The 16,518-nt window shown below is 39.2% G+C and overlaps 1 protein-coding gene across 6 annotated transcripts in view; it reads right to left on the reverse strand.

Annotated features, from left to right (window-relative positions):
- slc4a4a (solute carrier family 4 member 4a) overlaps nt 1-16,518 on the reverse strand; it is a 53,982-nt gene that overhangs the window by 14,543 nt on the left and 22,921 nt on the right. For 3 of the 6 annotated variants that reach the window (XM_023414407.2, XM_087176072.1, XM_087176071.1), the window contains 9 exons: nt 14,437-14,597; nt 11,984-12,163; nt 8,862-8,938; nt 3,649-3,806; nt 2,426-2,513; nt 1,713-1,867; nt 665-775; nt 375-549; nt 146-279 (listed from right to left, as the gene is read on the reverse strand). In XM_023414407.2, coding sequence (XP_023270175.1) covers nt 146-279; nt 375-549; nt 665-775; nt 1,713-1,867; nt 2,426-2,513; nt 3,649-3,806; nt 8,862-8,938; nt 11,984-12,163; nt 14,437-14,597 — 1,239 coding nt within the window. Of the gene's footprint in view, nt 1-145; nt 280-374; nt 550-664; nt 776-1,712; nt 1,868-2,425; nt 2,514-3,648; nt 3,807-8,861; nt 8,939-10,095; nt 10,192-11,983; nt 12,164-14,436; nt 14,598-16,518 lie in introns of all 6 variants that reach the window. The other 3 variants (XM_023414403.2, XM_087176073.1, XM_023414408.2) reach the window with 2 other exon arrangements.

The raw sequence follows: 16,518 nt of genomic DNA on the forward strand, positions 1-16,518 counted from the left end.
TTGAGAAAGTTCAAAACAAGCACGTTCAGACTTACATACGAGTGTTTCCGACCAAAGTTTCATATGATACGCTGCTTTTTAAGAACTAAATGATCTATGATTAGTAACCGAACTGCTGACCAAATGAGAAAAACAGAGAATGAACCTGCTGAAGTTGAAGAGCAGCCGTTCAAACACCAGAACGGGACCGGTGCTGCTGAGGATGGTGAGAGGCTGACCAGCCAGCAGACAGAAGACCCCGCCAGCGATCGCCGTGCCCAGAAAACTCTCCAACACGCCCTGAACACATGGGTGGAAACATTCAGGGGATTATTCCGAGCTTTAATAGTTTCACACTGTAACGAACTGATAAAGGTTCAAATCTTCAGTCTGACCTGCATGTTTTCTGTAGCGTCGCCCAGCAGACCTCCGAAGGTGATGGCGTTTGTCACAGTTCCCAGGTAAATAAACAAAATGGCCGACAGGGCCTGAATGTGAAATGCATCGGTGAAGTCACTGATGAAGAAAGGCGCTTTTCTTTTGATGTCAAGTAGTAGACCCCCACAAAACCTGAAAACCCAGAGACAACAGGTCAGTCAGTTTTATGTTGCAAGGCAAATGAATATAGGAGCGATTCATTCTAATATAAAATCTATTCAGAAATGTTTTGTTGATGATTTCATACCTCCCCGTCTTCTTCAGCTCTTCCCCTATAGCGTGTCCCCCTCCTCCGTGACCTCCATCATGAGGCATGTCTCCGTTCATCTGAGAGTCTCCTCCTGCGTACATGTTTTTCCTAAAATACCAAACACAGCTTTGTTCAGACCAACAAACACTTCACTTCTGAATCAGGTGAGAGATTCTTTCAACACCTCTAATACCTTCTGATGTTGACGCTGCCTGCAGGTTTTTTTTTTTTTTTTTTTTAGCATTTAAGCTGCCGTGAAAACGAAGCACGTTGTCTCATGGTGTCAATCAGACAACATTGTTATGAGTTACGTGGTTAAATAGCCTGATTGATGAATGCTCACATTAACAGCTGAGACAGTCCCGAGTTGAACTGCAGCTTTAAATAAAACCAACTGCTGCTCGTTCATAATTGAACACTGTGCTGTACACCTGGATGCACTTCAGTGATTTTGCAACTACTGCTCTTCCTTAACCTAACGTGGTTACTGCTCACACAGCATTCACAACAGGGCACGGATCTGCAGAGTCTTACATGTTTAATGCAAGACAGTCTTGCACTTTTTTTTTTTAGCCACAAAGTTTTTCTTGAACGAACTCTTGCACTGATTACTTGTGTTTCCAAAGTAAAATCCTCCTGACACTCTTTCTGCAGTTGCATTAAAGCTGCCACTCACATTCAGTATATGTGTTGTGTCAGCAACTGCATGTCTTCACGCAGGGTTGCCTGTGTGTGTGTGTGTGTGTGTGTAAATGAGTTTAATAAATGACAGACTATGTCAGACTAAATATACAGCCTGAGGTCCTTGTTGAATCAGTCAACACTTGTAGTTTCAGATAAGATCACAACAAGGAAATCTCCACTCATGAAGAGGTAGATAAGCAGAGCAGGAGTCACCTTTTGGCACTCTGACTTTTTATAACCCTCGGAAATGTTTTTAAAACGATCTGACGTGGAATATACAGTAGAAAGTTTAAGTACTACTGACAACATTTAAATGTCTCTTATCGAGGCTTTCTTTGTTTTCTTGGTGGAACAGACAGACCTTTTGTCAGAGGAGGGGAGGGATTTTGGAGGCTCTATCCTGATGGTGGGGTCCCACTCTCCAGGAGGAAGCACAATCACCTCATCCAGGAACTCGTCGATACCGGCCAGCAGGTCTTGTCTGTCCTTGGCCTTATACGCAATGTCATGGAAGACCTGAACAGACAAGAGAGGGGACGAGGCATTCAAGTGTGAAAGAGACCTGTTCAAGCATGCAGTGCCACCAGGCAGCAAAGTGGAATATCAGATCTGAGGGACAGAAAGTGAGATCATACACACACACACACACACACACACACATACACATACACAGCACAATATTCAGGTATAAAGGCACCAATGAAGCAGTTCAGCATCACTTCATATACTGCACAGCTCTGGGGTTTAAGAGTTCATGAATAGCCTGCGGTCTGTGTCTGAATAAACTCCAACTTTAAATTGTTTTCACGAGAGACTGATCACCTCTTTTTATTCCAAGCAACATTTTTTTGGCCAAAACATTTAAAATACACAATCCTCTTTTAATCTAAGGACTAAATATATTGATACATATAAAAAACATGAAAGCATTCCTGATCATTTATCATAGCTTTGACACATCTTTTCAGATATTCCACAGATATCACTATGTAAACTGAGATAAATGTTGCCAGTAAAAGTGATGAGTCACCAGTAAAATAAAACTCAGGTTTTGTACATTAATGCCAGTCTAACCTCATCTGACATCAGCGTGGCGATCGCTCTGCCAATCTCATGGTACGACTTGGCTTTGCCTTTGGGTCCGAGCAAGATGAATAAAAACCTGCGAAAGAAAAACAAATTTATATTAAAAAAAAAAATATATATATATATATATATATATATATATGCCACAGATAACAAGCTAATATGCACGCACAGATTTGTATAGTGGGGATTATTATCCAGTCTATTATCTGCCTTTGTTTCTTTCTTCTTAAGTGGGACCTGCCTTTAAATTAACATTTGCACTAAAACACTGAAATTATCTCTAAAGATGAACATCAACTGTTTTGTATCAAATGCATTGTGGTTTCTTTGAGGTAGCACATTTTTTATTACATCTGTTTTAGTGTGGTTTGTAGAATTACTGAGTCTCTGTACATAGTTTCTTGTTTGTTTTTATACCAAAATATAATGATTTATTGTTAACCAAAAAAAAATCTCTCAGTATCTTCAGCTTCATAAATAGTATTGTATAAGTTACATCTTTCTAAGCTGTAGGTGAATTCACAACAGACATGTGAGAATGTTTTGACTGCAGCATATATGGAGCATGAAAGCCATTCAAATAGATTACAACTACTTCTACAAGCTTTATGACAACAATAAAACCTTACAGGGTGTTATTTACAGTGAGTATAGCCATAACGGTGATGCATTAGATACGTCACCACAGCCCAGGAATTTCTAAAAGGACTTTGTTTAATACAACATTTACTAGTTAATCAGAACAGCTTGAAAAGTTTCCTCCAAGAATTTCTCTATGGCTCCTTGGTTACAACAAGAACACTTTAGAAACCAGTTCAGTGCTGCTCCTACATAGACACAATGAAAAAATACAAACATTACAAACTAATCCAATCTTTTATAGTAGCTCTACAAAAGATTTTGCATTTGCGAAGCTCATAATATTCAGTTGTTTAAGTGTCAGAGTTTGATTTAACAACACTGGAAAATTTCAGTTCTTTATAATTTAAGGTGTTGCTGATAAGTGATTTAATTGTGTCCACTCCTTGCATATTTTTCTGAGTTTCTTTCTATAATATTAAGTGTTCTTTGCAGATTTCTGTCAGTGTTATAAAACCATAAAATGTACGTGTAAGACAGCCTGAGTTGCACCTCAACAACTCAAATTCTGCACTGATGCAACTTCCTACGATTAAACTTAAGCTATGAATTTCATGAATCTCAGGCACCTTGTGGGAACAGGAACCTCCGTCAGAGCTCCCAGCATCACAGCTTGCTGCAGACGCACAAACGCCACAAATGGCGCGTCCAGGAAGTCCACCTCCCCCACCAGCACATTGGAGGCCTCTGCGTCTCTCGGCAACTTCTTCATGAACTTGTTCCTCAGCTAAAAGTACAAAAGAGAGAAAAGAGGAGTTGACATTAAATGTTAAGTTCACACCAGCAAGCTGTCCACTACAGTGCACACTAAATTAAACAACCTGTATCAAAACAGGACAATCCCTTTCAGCTTAAATACCAAACCAGGAGGCTCCCATCAGATCTAAATAATGAACCAGCAGTAACATGAGGTCTGTATTTCTTTCTGTCATGGCGATGGTCAGATGTATGAAGATGGAGGTCAGGTACCTGCTGAGCTCCAGGGTTCAACATTTACCTTCAAACCACAGAGATCAGAATTAAAGGGCACATCCCAGTGTTTTTACACTAAACTGGAAATTGTTTGATTTCTTTTTTTTCTTTTTATATTTCTGAGTGTTCTTACAGTCAAACAGTGTCTGTACTTGATGTAATCCATCACATAGGAAATCATCTTTAATAGAGCTCATGAGGCATCCTGAAGATGCAGTTATCCAAGGATTTCTCTGTGTGTAAATGTTTTGTAAGCTTAGTCTCATGTTGGAATATGTAGTTAATGAAGGAAGTTATTTTATACGCCATTTGTGCTTCACATAATTGAGGATTAAAAACTGCTAACCTGCAAAATTTTTACTTCGGTTTACAATAAGAATTTGACTGAGAAGATGGAAAGGCATGAGAAATTTTGTGCCCAAATGAGCTACAAAATTAATTAACTGATCTGCATAAACAAAACCTCAAACCTGCGAGCCAATGAGGGTGAACCTATTTTCTGCAGTAGCACAATAGTGGGTTTACGGCATTTTCTTAGCTATTTTTCAAGAGCTTAAGCCATCGTTGTGTTTACAAGACAAGAGGTTATAATACGCCCTCTGAGCAGACTGGAGACTACAGTGACTAGGTATCGGAAAGTGACGAGACAGGCCGGGGTTAGCTTGTAGCTCGCTAACTTGAAAAGAAAATAAGATGTGATTGTGTTGCGCTCCACTATTGGAGACAGCTCTAGGTGAGTAAAGGAAAGAAGTTTGATGCTGAACTCACAATATTTCTTCTAGACTGGTAAGTAAACAGCTGTTAATGCTAATGTTAGCTAGTGTAGCAGTAGCAAAACTTACAAATAGCTCCTTTTTAAAATTAAATTCAAACTCCTGAACACCTGCAGCTGAGCATGGTGCCCAGAGAAAACTACACTCCCCAGTATCACTGGTAGACTAGTTGACATCATGTTACATCTGGCAATAAAAAGCCCTTCAGATCAGCAACAAAGTCCATTTGACTTTTCTGTGGTTCCACTCCAGTACCCGTCACATTACATGTAATGCCACAATCATATTTGTTCTCTATGATAAAAAAGTGGCATGTTTAGGGACAGATTGAGATCATTAATAAATGAAACTTCAAAAGACATTGAATCATAAATATGTAGATAAGATTAACATGGAAAAGTAATGTGTTATATATTAACTTCAAAACAGCGGAGAGCAAGCAGGAAAAGACAAAGCCAGTGACAAGACACCCACATCAAAGTCTAACACCAGTCAGGCTGAAGTACACTCTACACATAATAATAGATTCAGTTCAGTTTGAAGTGATTGATTAATTAACCCCAAACCATACATTAAGTTTAGTCACAATATTCTCATCCTCCATTACATGACACTGTTGTAATTTACACCTTTATGGTATTTAAACATTCAACACTTTACAGCAACTGTTTGTCCTGAATTCATGATGAATTATATTAAAGCAGATTAAAAAGATAAATAATAATAATAAAAAAATAGTCTCAGTTTTAACTTTAGAATCAGTTGTTACTGTCAGTCCAGAAAATGGTCTGATAAGTTTCAAGAGGAACAGATACAGATGTTAAATGTGACTTTTAAAGCTACTCCAGGGTTTAAATTGGATTAGATCACGATTAGATTATCAACACTGGCATTTCCTCCAATCAGACTGAGCCTGTTAGCAAACAACACATAGCCTACTGCATAAATAGTCTCAAAAATATAGTCTCAGAGCAGTTTCGTCATTCTGAAATGTATTCATAGATTTTAATACAGGATAAAATTATAAATCAAAAAGAAGCTAACTGAACAGTCTACCACTCATCATCATGCACGTGAGCGATCACTGTCGTCAACCTCTGAGGACTGAAATCCCATAAACTGGTGAGATCCAAACACATCCAATCAGAGGCTGTTGAGCCTTCTTGGCAAAGAGTTTGTCTGTAAATGATTGAGTTGAGAGGTTAGACCTGCGTAACTGCACACTCTGACCTGTGTCCGATCACTGCTAATCCACACCACACTGCCCTCGTAAACTACGTATACTTCAATCTGGCACCAGGCAAAAATTAACATGAAGTATCTTTGCTTTTTTGTTTTTGGGGAAGATGTTCATTTTGAACACCTGGAAACTGTAGTACAAGATACTTTAATTGCCCATATGACAAAAAAATGATTTTCAAACAGCAGCTAGGACCAATAAAAACTTAACGCTGCTTCGTCTAAAAGCTTTTAGATGAGGCCTGGTTGGTTCATCAGACCTCAGAGAACTCTGAGAAGGTGTGACGTGATAAAACCACAGACATATAAACCCAAAACTATCTGCATTGCTAGATTACACTAGAGATCAGCAGGAAAATATTAACTGTGCATTTACATAAACTTTAAACTGCCACAGTTGATGCAAACAATTCCCACAGGTGCCTCAACATTTGTAGATCACTTACCCTCTGTCTGTCAAAGGCAGTGTTGGAACAAACTGTGTTATTACACCCTCTTTTTTTGTAATTTGGATGAATCTACCCTCTAAAGTTAACCATTGCAGTATGGAGAGAAAACATCATAAAAGAGATTTTGCAGACTTTGTTAAAATCACCATCTGTAAGATCAGATCTGGTCTCTGAAACAGGTCATTGTCTTTGAAGTAGCCATGCAACATGATTGTCCATCAGTCCAATAATGAGCCAAGGTTAAATGGATGATGATAATTCTTCTATGCACCTAATCCTACTCTGGTCTTTGAATGTGAATCTACCTTGCTCTCGTCTCCAGCTCATCTCTGTCGTTAAGCACGAAGTTATCAGATGAGTGGCAGTGAGGAAAAACGATCAGTGCGTGTTGGCCCACAGAGGAAACTTCTGAATGGTATTAACAGGCTGAGTGGGTGTGGAAGAGTTTCAGTTTAGGAGACCGGCTTCCTGTCCAGTTGTCTCTTTCCTACTCTATCTGTCCCACAGGACGACTTAGTGGGTCGGTTTGACCTAATTCCCTCCTCCCACAGGACTGAGATGAGACCATATGAACAAATATGTGCTGTGAACTGTGGTAACCTAACTGTTCCTCTGTCAGAATCAAATGGATTTTACTGTATGATGTAACCATTCTGGAAAACACTAATACACAGAGACTGATGGTCATCTGTAGCAATTTTGGTAATACAATGATCTGTAACGATCTATAAATTCATTTGTTTTGCTGTTGGTTCAATTTTCTGAAGTCATGATCCACTCAGACTGGAAAAGGTACATGAACAAGTAGGTCATCAATAGAGCACAGACCCGACACATTCCTGTGACTTTGGCTTCAAATCGAATTTATACAGATTAAACATTTTCTTTCTGACCCACTCAAGTCTGGAATGGAAAATATTGTAGGAGCTTTCGCCGGCTGCACTTGTCATTTAAACGAGGCAGGCAGTCGGTGTTGTGATATTCTTCTAGGTACCCACTCGCCTGTAGATAAGATGTGATAAATGGGAGCCATTCAAACTGCAGAGGGCAAAGGAGAAGTCTGCATGTTGCAAATGATGGAAATTAATTGATAATAAACACCGATATCTCTGTGACTGATAATCTAAGACATAGTGTATCAGAAAGTTGTAGTGGAAGTGGACTTAAGAGTACAGGTGTGTGTTTGGGTGTGTACTCTCCACTCTGACTTAATCATTGATTTTTTTTTTTTCTCTCTGTGTTATTCATTGTACCACAGATTCTTGGCCTAAGCATCAACCTCACTGCTGACGCTTCTTGTTACAACAATCCCCACGCTGACCATGAAAGGAAAAGTTTATTTAGTTTATCCACAGACTTTCAATAAACTGCTAAGCAGACATATTACATAAGCAACTTGAATATAGTTTAACAGACTTGGCTGCAGCAGGCTGCGTGATGACGACAGCGTGTGGAACAATGCACTTTAGACATTGCTGTCTCTACTCTGAACCGGCAGCCTCAGTCTGCCGTGACTGGTTTCTCCAGCTCTACATTGGATGAAGCTACATCAGGCTAACAAGTTAGCGATGACAGAGCCAGCCAGTGATTCTGTCATTGTGGTCTAGTCAAGCTTGAAAGGCATTTGCTTGTAACAAACGTCAGTTCTAGTTGGCTGTTAAATAAATGATTGACTCTTTTCTCTGTTACTGCCCTTTTTCTGCAGCTGACCGTTTCAATGCACCAAGAATCTGTTTCAGAATAACAAGCCATGACGTACAAGGCAACTTAATTTTAACTCAAGTTAAAACCTGGAGATTTTCGGTGCCAAATAACCTCACGACCTCAATAACTGACTTATCTAGCTGATACATATCTGATCGGACTCTTCATTTTAAAGATTTTTCATACATAAATCTGATAAAACATTGATTCATGTGTTCCCCCCGGTATGTTAAACAATTTGCCGAATTCATGAGTTGTGGCCAAAATGTGTTTTGTGGGGTCACAGTGACCTTTGACCTCTGACCCATCAAATTCTAATCGGTTTATCATTGCATCCAAATTAACATTTGCGCCAAATTTGAAGGGATTCATTTGAGGGGTTGCCAAGATATGGCATTCACAAGGCTAAAACCGTGTTTTGTGAGGTCACTGTGACCTTTGACCTTTGACCGCCGAAGTCTATTCATTTCATCCTTGTACGGACAACCTGAAAACATAATGGCTCTGGCCCTGGCTGTCGCCGGCGTAGCCCACAAGAGTTTGACTGACAGGTTTTCTACAAACACCAGTGAAGAAACACTGGAGCAAAGTGCAGCAGCAACAACAACAACAGATTTCCTGTAGGGAATCACCAGGGTGACTCACCTGATCTTTCTCCGGTTTGTCAGAAATGTCGTTCAGGCTGCTGGAGGTCAGGTTCCGGTGAGTTGTGGTGGGACTATCTGTTAAAACACAGCAACCCTGAGCAGTTAAACCAGATTCACCTTCACCTGGATGTAAGAAGTGAGCGGGGAAGAGGACGGCAGAGACCCAAGAAAAGACAGTGGCCCAGATAGTTTGCTTTTTCCATGCAGCGCCGAAAGGAATAACAAAGAGAGCAGTGATACTCATGCAAACCGTAGACAGAAACAATCACCACTGACTATCATACGCACATTACAGATTCTGGAGCACACCAGAGTTTACAGCTGACTACGAGAAACAGGATTTAGCAGGAGAATTGGATCATTATTATTCTGTAAACATCCTTCTCAAGGCTTACAGTATTCTATGCAACTATGGTGCTTTTTCATTGTGTGCATCCATCCTTACTCTGAAAATATCTGTTCATCTTAACATCTGTGTTTTCCTGGTGTGAGGCAGGTGAAACAACAGACTGATGGACGCTCTGCTGACTTTTGGTTTCAGCTTCTCGCCTCCATCATCAGAGGAGTGACAGCAGAACGTGACCTGACTTAAGTCACAGATAACAGACGGTTTCCAGAGGAGGACAAACGTCAACGAGTGCAATTTCTGATGCCACTGCAGCTTTTCATACATCTGCCCCCCTGAGCATTGTGGGTAATATCATGCTTGTCAGTATGATGCAGCCAGTAAAAATGATAAAACTCAGGGTAAAAAAAAAACAGCTTAAATTTAGGAAAATATAAAGGATCAAGTTTTAGCGAAATATAGCTGGGAAGTATTCCTTTAAAAATTAAAATTGCTTTAAATAAAAACAATATAATATGTCACTACTCAATAAAGCATAAACATCTACTGTCTGAATGGGGTCTGAATGACAAGAGAGGTCAAGGTTTACACTATATTTTGGTCACGACTACGTTCAAACTGCAGCTGAAAGTTGCAGAGTCACATTTTCCAATTTCTTTCCGGGTCACATGGATTAGATATGCGCTACAATCATCTGATCGGCTGGATCAGCGTTATCATATTGAAGTCAGTGATATAACTGAAAAAACAAAGTACTACTCGTTCTTTTTTAAAGATGTCTAAGTCTTTGAAGCCTTCGGTCATTGTGTCTGTTCATAAAACGGCAGTGACTCAGAACTCATCAGTGGGCTGCAGTGTGAACGGAGACGCCGTCCAGTGAACTTACTAAGCCAGTCCATGCTGGTACTCCTTTGGGTCTGCAAGTCCTCCATTGAAATGCGACCCGACAGGCAAGTCAGAGAGTTCTCGAGAGGACTACGAGCTTTTAGTAGCAGCAGCAGCAGCAACAGGTTATCACACCCAGTCCAGGGAAGCAGAGCAAGGGCGGAAAAAGAGGGTTGACAGAGAAGCCCAAAGAGCCGAAGCATGAGATTTGTTAGGAGAACAAAATCAAGTGGCTGTTAAAGATCTGTAAAACATGATTTGTGGTGTAAGAAGCTGTGCAGAGAAACAGTGGAGTGAGAGGAGTGGTGTCTTTAAATAAGGCCATGGGTCGCTGGACTGAAGAACTTGGGTCAAATTTAATTTTAATATATCAGTAGACGTACTTGTGAAGTTGGAATCAATTAATGATTATCAGTGAAGCTCTTTATCTCAGTACTGTGATCTTGATTAGAGGCTCCGGCTTTTATGTGCTGAATTTCCATTTAAAAACTGTGACAAAGCAGAATCATGACCACAAGGAGTTTTTTTTCTTTTGATTGAGTCATAAACTGGATTCATAAATCTGATAGCAGGTCATAAATAACTTCACTTTCCAAAGACCCATGGCTGGTAACAGATTAATTACATCTTCAACACAATGAAATATTCAGTTACTCAATGTGTTACAATCAAAGCACTTACACATACACATGCTGTTACTGTCTAATACACATCAGTGTGTTCAGGCCGTCACTTTGCTCACGACTGAGACTACTTTAAATCTCACTGATTCAGAGGCTGATTAAATATTCTGATTAATAAGGTTTTTACTTGCAGCTCATTAGTCCTGACAAATATTCGTTAGTTGTTCATTTGTTAGGGTTTTGTTACAGAGTGGATTTCAGTGAGACTTTTATACACAACACAGCAGATGGACATTAATTCCTCTTCATACAGCGACTAAAATCCTTTTAAAATGTCCAATTAAGCCAATTGCACTGATTTTTATTGGTTTAGTTTTGTGCATTTTTTCTGAATGAATTAAGTTCTTTTTGTAATTTTCAGCGAAGCAAAGTGACAGTCCATCCCTTCTGTGATGAAAACATGCGTTATGTTCCACTACACATGACACATGAATTTTCAGAAATTTCAACAAAATTAAATTAAAAATGTAATGAGGTGAGAATCATATGAACATAGATAATCAAATTTAGAGACTCTGACAGCTGTGAATGATACTCATATGTTATCAAAATACTGTGTCAGTTTTATGATTTTCCCATGGCCTTGGACTTTTCTCTCCAGTGTCATAAATACATGTACAATGTGTTGAAATTTACAGCGGGAAGTCAATTTGAAATAAGCTCCGCCTACTCTTACAGGTGCTGATCATTTTTGCTTCTGATCAGTTTCATAACAGTTAGTACAGTAGTACAATAGCATACAATGAGTGCATTGAGAATGCTGTTAGAGTGGCAACACCAAATCTGTGTTTTGAATTAGCAAAAGACATCAAGAAACTTTAGTTTCACTAGTTGAATGACAGGTTTAGTGAGAAAGAAGTGGTACTCTAGTAGCATTAATAGGATTTTCATGTGAAGACCTTAAAATGTCACATTTCTGATAAGGTCTCCAATAAAAATGTTTTTCAGCATCTCTGACGGAGACACTGGTACTTATTTATGACTTTAGTGCATATTATTATTGGGTTCATGCAGAGAATGGCAGTAGTGTGTCCTTTATTGCACCCTCAAAATCTCTATACACCTCATCTCCTAAATTGAGGTAACAAAAAATGTAAATTAAACTCAGTACTGTAGCTATGTGAAGTCAAATTTATCATAAAGTAATTTTTTTTTCTTAAAATCAATAACAAAAAAAAGACTGCACCAAACTGGCATCAGTATTACCGTTTTCCTGGTTGGAAAACAGCCTACTTGCACTGGAGACCGTCTTGCCGATGTCAGCCAGAGAGCGCAGGTTGGACTTCTTGGTCTGGTGGCGATGTTTCCGTAGCAACGTGTACATCACTTTGTCCTTCAGGTCTGCCTTCAGCTGCCCAATCTCTATCTGGTTGTCAGTGATCAGCTCTGAGGGTGAAGAGAGAGGAGAGACAAGGAAGAAGAATTATTTCAGTAAGTGAGCTTTTCACATGGAGTTGAATAACATTTAATTTAAGACATGACAGAATACATTATTGCATCCAATGATAAATAATTATTTTCATTTTTGTTCATTAAATTAATTACTGTGAGTGTTAAGTCTATAAAACTAATGATACTGATGATAATGATAATGAAACTGATGTTTTCCATTAACCTATTTTGTCTGACCAACGATTAAAACAAGCCATCAGGACTTCTGTAACTTTGTGATGTCACAACGAAACAATCATCACCCTCACCGACCTGTTGTTGCTAGAGCTCCCAAAAAAGTCTGAGAGAGAAGATGTAAAACTACATTGAGATGGTTTTTGATACTATATCTTCTTATGGATCAACACTTCAAATAAAACACCACAAAAGTGTAAAATAATGGACCTTTAAAAAAGTTAATCAAATTAAAGTGATATGAAATGGAGAAAAGCAAACAGAACAAACTGCAAGTAGTAGATGTTTAAAACTTTTACTTTTTTAGTAAAAGTAAATGAATAAAAAAGCTTAAAAATAAAATAAATCAACTAAAAGAATACTCTGCGCAACTTCCACATTTGTCAAAGTGAACTCTGCTCTACTTTCAAATTGTTTTCCTTTGGGTCTACTTTTTCTCTCTATGCAGCATCTTATCCAACAGCCTAAATTTTGTAACTGCTTCACTCAAAGTAAATAACCAAGTCACCATAAAAAGTCTCTTCATACTTGTAAGGAGTCAATTAGTGCCACCCAGACTGTAATGCTCCTGTATGAGAGTTTTCATGGCATCATGAAATGGCTCAATCAAAAGGTCTAGCCTATTTTTAAAAAGAGGGTCAGGAGCCTGAATGCTGACAGATAGCAGCCTCGGGGAGTTTCTCTTCTTGTGGAGGGGTAGTGCTGTTAATGGTCCATCAGTCAAGTCGGCTGGCCTCAAAGCAAGAGGCCCAGCTACCGCTCAGCCTGTGCAGCCCATGCAGCACAGTCAATTACTTCACATTAATCACTCCAAGTGGTAACTCTTCCTCCTGCTCCCTCATGCAGACAAAAGCGTTGGGGTGGTGGCATGAGATAGGAGGACAGAGAGACATGATCATCTCAAAGCAACTGCGGAGGGCTTGCTGTCCTCAAATTAGGAACTTTTTGTGGAGCCATTTACAAACTAGTGTCCAACATTGTTCCACTATAAAGTACATTACAGCCTGGACCTCAGCTCTGGCCTTTTGCTACTCCTAAAAAAAAACGAAAGAGAGGAAGAAAGAAAAACCTCTGAGTCCTGCGTGTGATGTGCATCAATCTATAAACCTGCCCACAACACTGCAGACCAGCTCTGCTGCTTTGACATCATGGAGGAGCGATCAAATCTAACTGGCAGACAGGATCTTGTATCACAGGCAGGAAGATGCTGGCCTCAATCAATGTCATTGTGTGACAGCAAAAAAAGGCTTCTCTCATTAAATAAAATAACTTCATTCTTTCACTTGCTTTTGTGTCCAACTCTGTCTCCTACAAATTACACTGATGTATAATTTACATTAGTTAATGTGTTTGGGGGGTAGGACTATGTTCTTTAGCAATAACATGAGCAAGTGACAAATGAATGCATCTGCCAAACATTCATGGTCAAACATTTCCTCTTGGCAATTAAAGAATTATTGTTATATTTAGTCACTCGGTTGAGATAAGGTAAATATGTTAAGTAAAGTACATTTAAGTTGACTAAACACTTGACTGAGGTTCAAGGGTCACTATATTCAGTCAGTGTATGAAGTTGCATTAAGGCTCTGGGGGAGACTTCTGATCTAGAACAAAAAGCCCATGTTATAAAACTGATGCTGTAGACGTTGAAAGATATGAGAAGCAGGGAGGGTCTAACAAAAAAAAAAAAGCCATTAAGTTGCATTACTGTGGAGGATCCAGGGGTGTTGGAGCTCTGACCATTCTCTCAAAGTATAGAAGTGAAATACTAAACCTCTACACTGCTCCACACTAAGTTCCAGGATAAGATTTTTCAAGGATGCCGACTCCAGTCTCCATTGTCAAAGTCATGTGCTTCATACCTAAATCACACCTATTGACTAATAATGCAAACACTGTCCAAGTGCTTCCTGCATTGTACCAAAACGTGCACATTATTTGGGTAGCACAACCAAAACACAGCCAAAGCAAATAAGCTGTACCTGAACGTAATGCCATGTATATTGTTGCCTAGTGACCTGAGGCCAACTTACCAACAACCTGAGGCAGAGTGGAAGCTTCCATGTCCAGCATGATGGTGCCTTTCTCTATGCACGTCCGCAGTTCAAACAGGCTGTGTAAGGACAGCGTGGCCACGTGGGGTTTACTCCACCTTTCACCACCTTTCTCTACCTTCTCCTCAAACTTGATCCACCTGGGAGGGGTGAAAAGGTGAAATAAAAAAAAGACTGGATTAGAGTAGGAAGCCAGACAGTGACAGCACATGCAGAAACAGGTTTACCATAATCTTGGATAAGCACTTATATAGGTGCAATCAGCACATCAAACTAACCTACACATGGTGACCCTGCAGGACATGAAGCTACATCATTACAGATCAGGGTAGATGGAACTGATGCCAGCGTTACCAGACACCTCAACACCTTTCAAACTAAATATAACTGCGCATACACATACAATGCACAATGTATGTGTCATATACATATATACTTTAGCCATTTTTGAGCTGCATTGTAAATCTCATAGCAGTCCGACCCGTTACCTTTATATGGGGGCGTACGTGCAACAACCTCACAAGAAGTCATGAGGGGGATAATTCAAAGAATTTGGCTCTTAGCTCTCACAAGGTTGTGAAAACAACTATAGGAAATGTTTTGTCAGGGGGAAACAAGTTATACATTCTCAATGGCAATGTGGTGAGTATGATATTTCAGCTTTTTGTCATTTATTTTATGACGTATGTTGTTAAGGTCAAATAAATAAAGTGCTGTGTGATGCACATCTGGTGGGCAGGTGCATAGGAAAATGTCTGATGAAGATTTATGACCGGGCTGTATGAATTCATTACTTTCTAATAAATGATCAGGTCTTATATTGACCATCAGTTCTATGTTTTTCATGTATTTATTTAATCACTCCCCACCCCCCACGCCCCCTCCCTGCGAGGGATGAGAAAGTGAACTGGTACTGAGCAGTTGTTTCTATAGCCGGGTTTTATTTGACCAGTTTGGCTGCCAAACTTGCACTTGGCGTACAGCCAGCACTACCCAGCACTTGTGAGATCTTTTATTCATTTTGAGTCCCCTGAGTGCACTTGATGAAGCATTGCACTGTGTCTTAATCTCCACAGTTATTTGCAGAATAATAAGTTTGGCATTATGGATTCAAGATTGATTTATTTCACCTTTTGTAAGCAATGTGTTGGCTAAATGAAAAAATAAGTAACAGACACTTTTTGAAGGATTTGGAGCAGCAGTTCTCTTTTAACCTTGTTAACCCTGCTGATCCTCTTGTATTGATTTCTTATTTGTACAGTTTTATTGTACTTCAGTTGTGGAAAGGCCTTTTTACGTTTAAACTCTTGACTGGAGTGAAATCTGGCCTCGTGAAAGGAAAATTATTTCTGAACTTCTATCATTCTGTGGCACTGAAAAACCATTTTCTTCCCCTGAATACTGAATGTTGTATATTGAGAGAATGATGATGAACCTAAAGCTTGTTTAACCTTAAAAATAATCCCAGGTAGATAAAAAAGTTTTTAGTCTTCTTTTTCCAGATGGTTGATATGACATGATCTGAGGAAAGTCCACAGTGTTAAATGCCATAATGCATTCTCATTCAATTTTGCATTTTGATTTACATGCATTTGGTCCAATCCAAGTTAAAATAAGGTCTAATGATGCCTCCCAATAGGGAGGTTTCTGCAGAACTGACAAGCCATAGTGTCATCATTTGAATTATGACACAATGATTCAGTTTAAGCTCATCTGTGTTAATCTTATACCAATCCAATATCAAGTGTTTTTACATGTGGAGGAGGTGAGGAGACAGAAGATGGATCAATACATGAGCTGTTAATATGAGGTTAATTTAAAACAAACAAATTAAAAAATAGGACTAAATCTTAAAAAACAAGACTTGGTTCAAAGTAAAAGCACTTATACACAGTAATATACATAGAGACTCTGACAGGAGAGTTCTTCAGAAGCGTTCCTCTGCAAATCATTCAACCAACAGTGAACTAAAATGTGACTTCTCTCTGCGGTACAATTGGTCAGAGGTTAGGATAAAAAAAAATCAACTCATTTGGAGCCTCGAACAGCAGCCCCGGGATC

Source organism: Seriola lalandi, unplaced genomic scaffold (genome assembly GCF_002814215.2).
Source record: "Seriola lalandi dorsalis isolate HSWRI2012SDOR001 ecotype SW California unplaced genomic scaffold, Sedor1 jcf7180002054524, whole genome shotgun sequence".
NCBI lineage: Eukaryota > Metazoa > Chordata > Actinopteri > Carangiformes > Carangidae > Seriola > Seriola lalandi.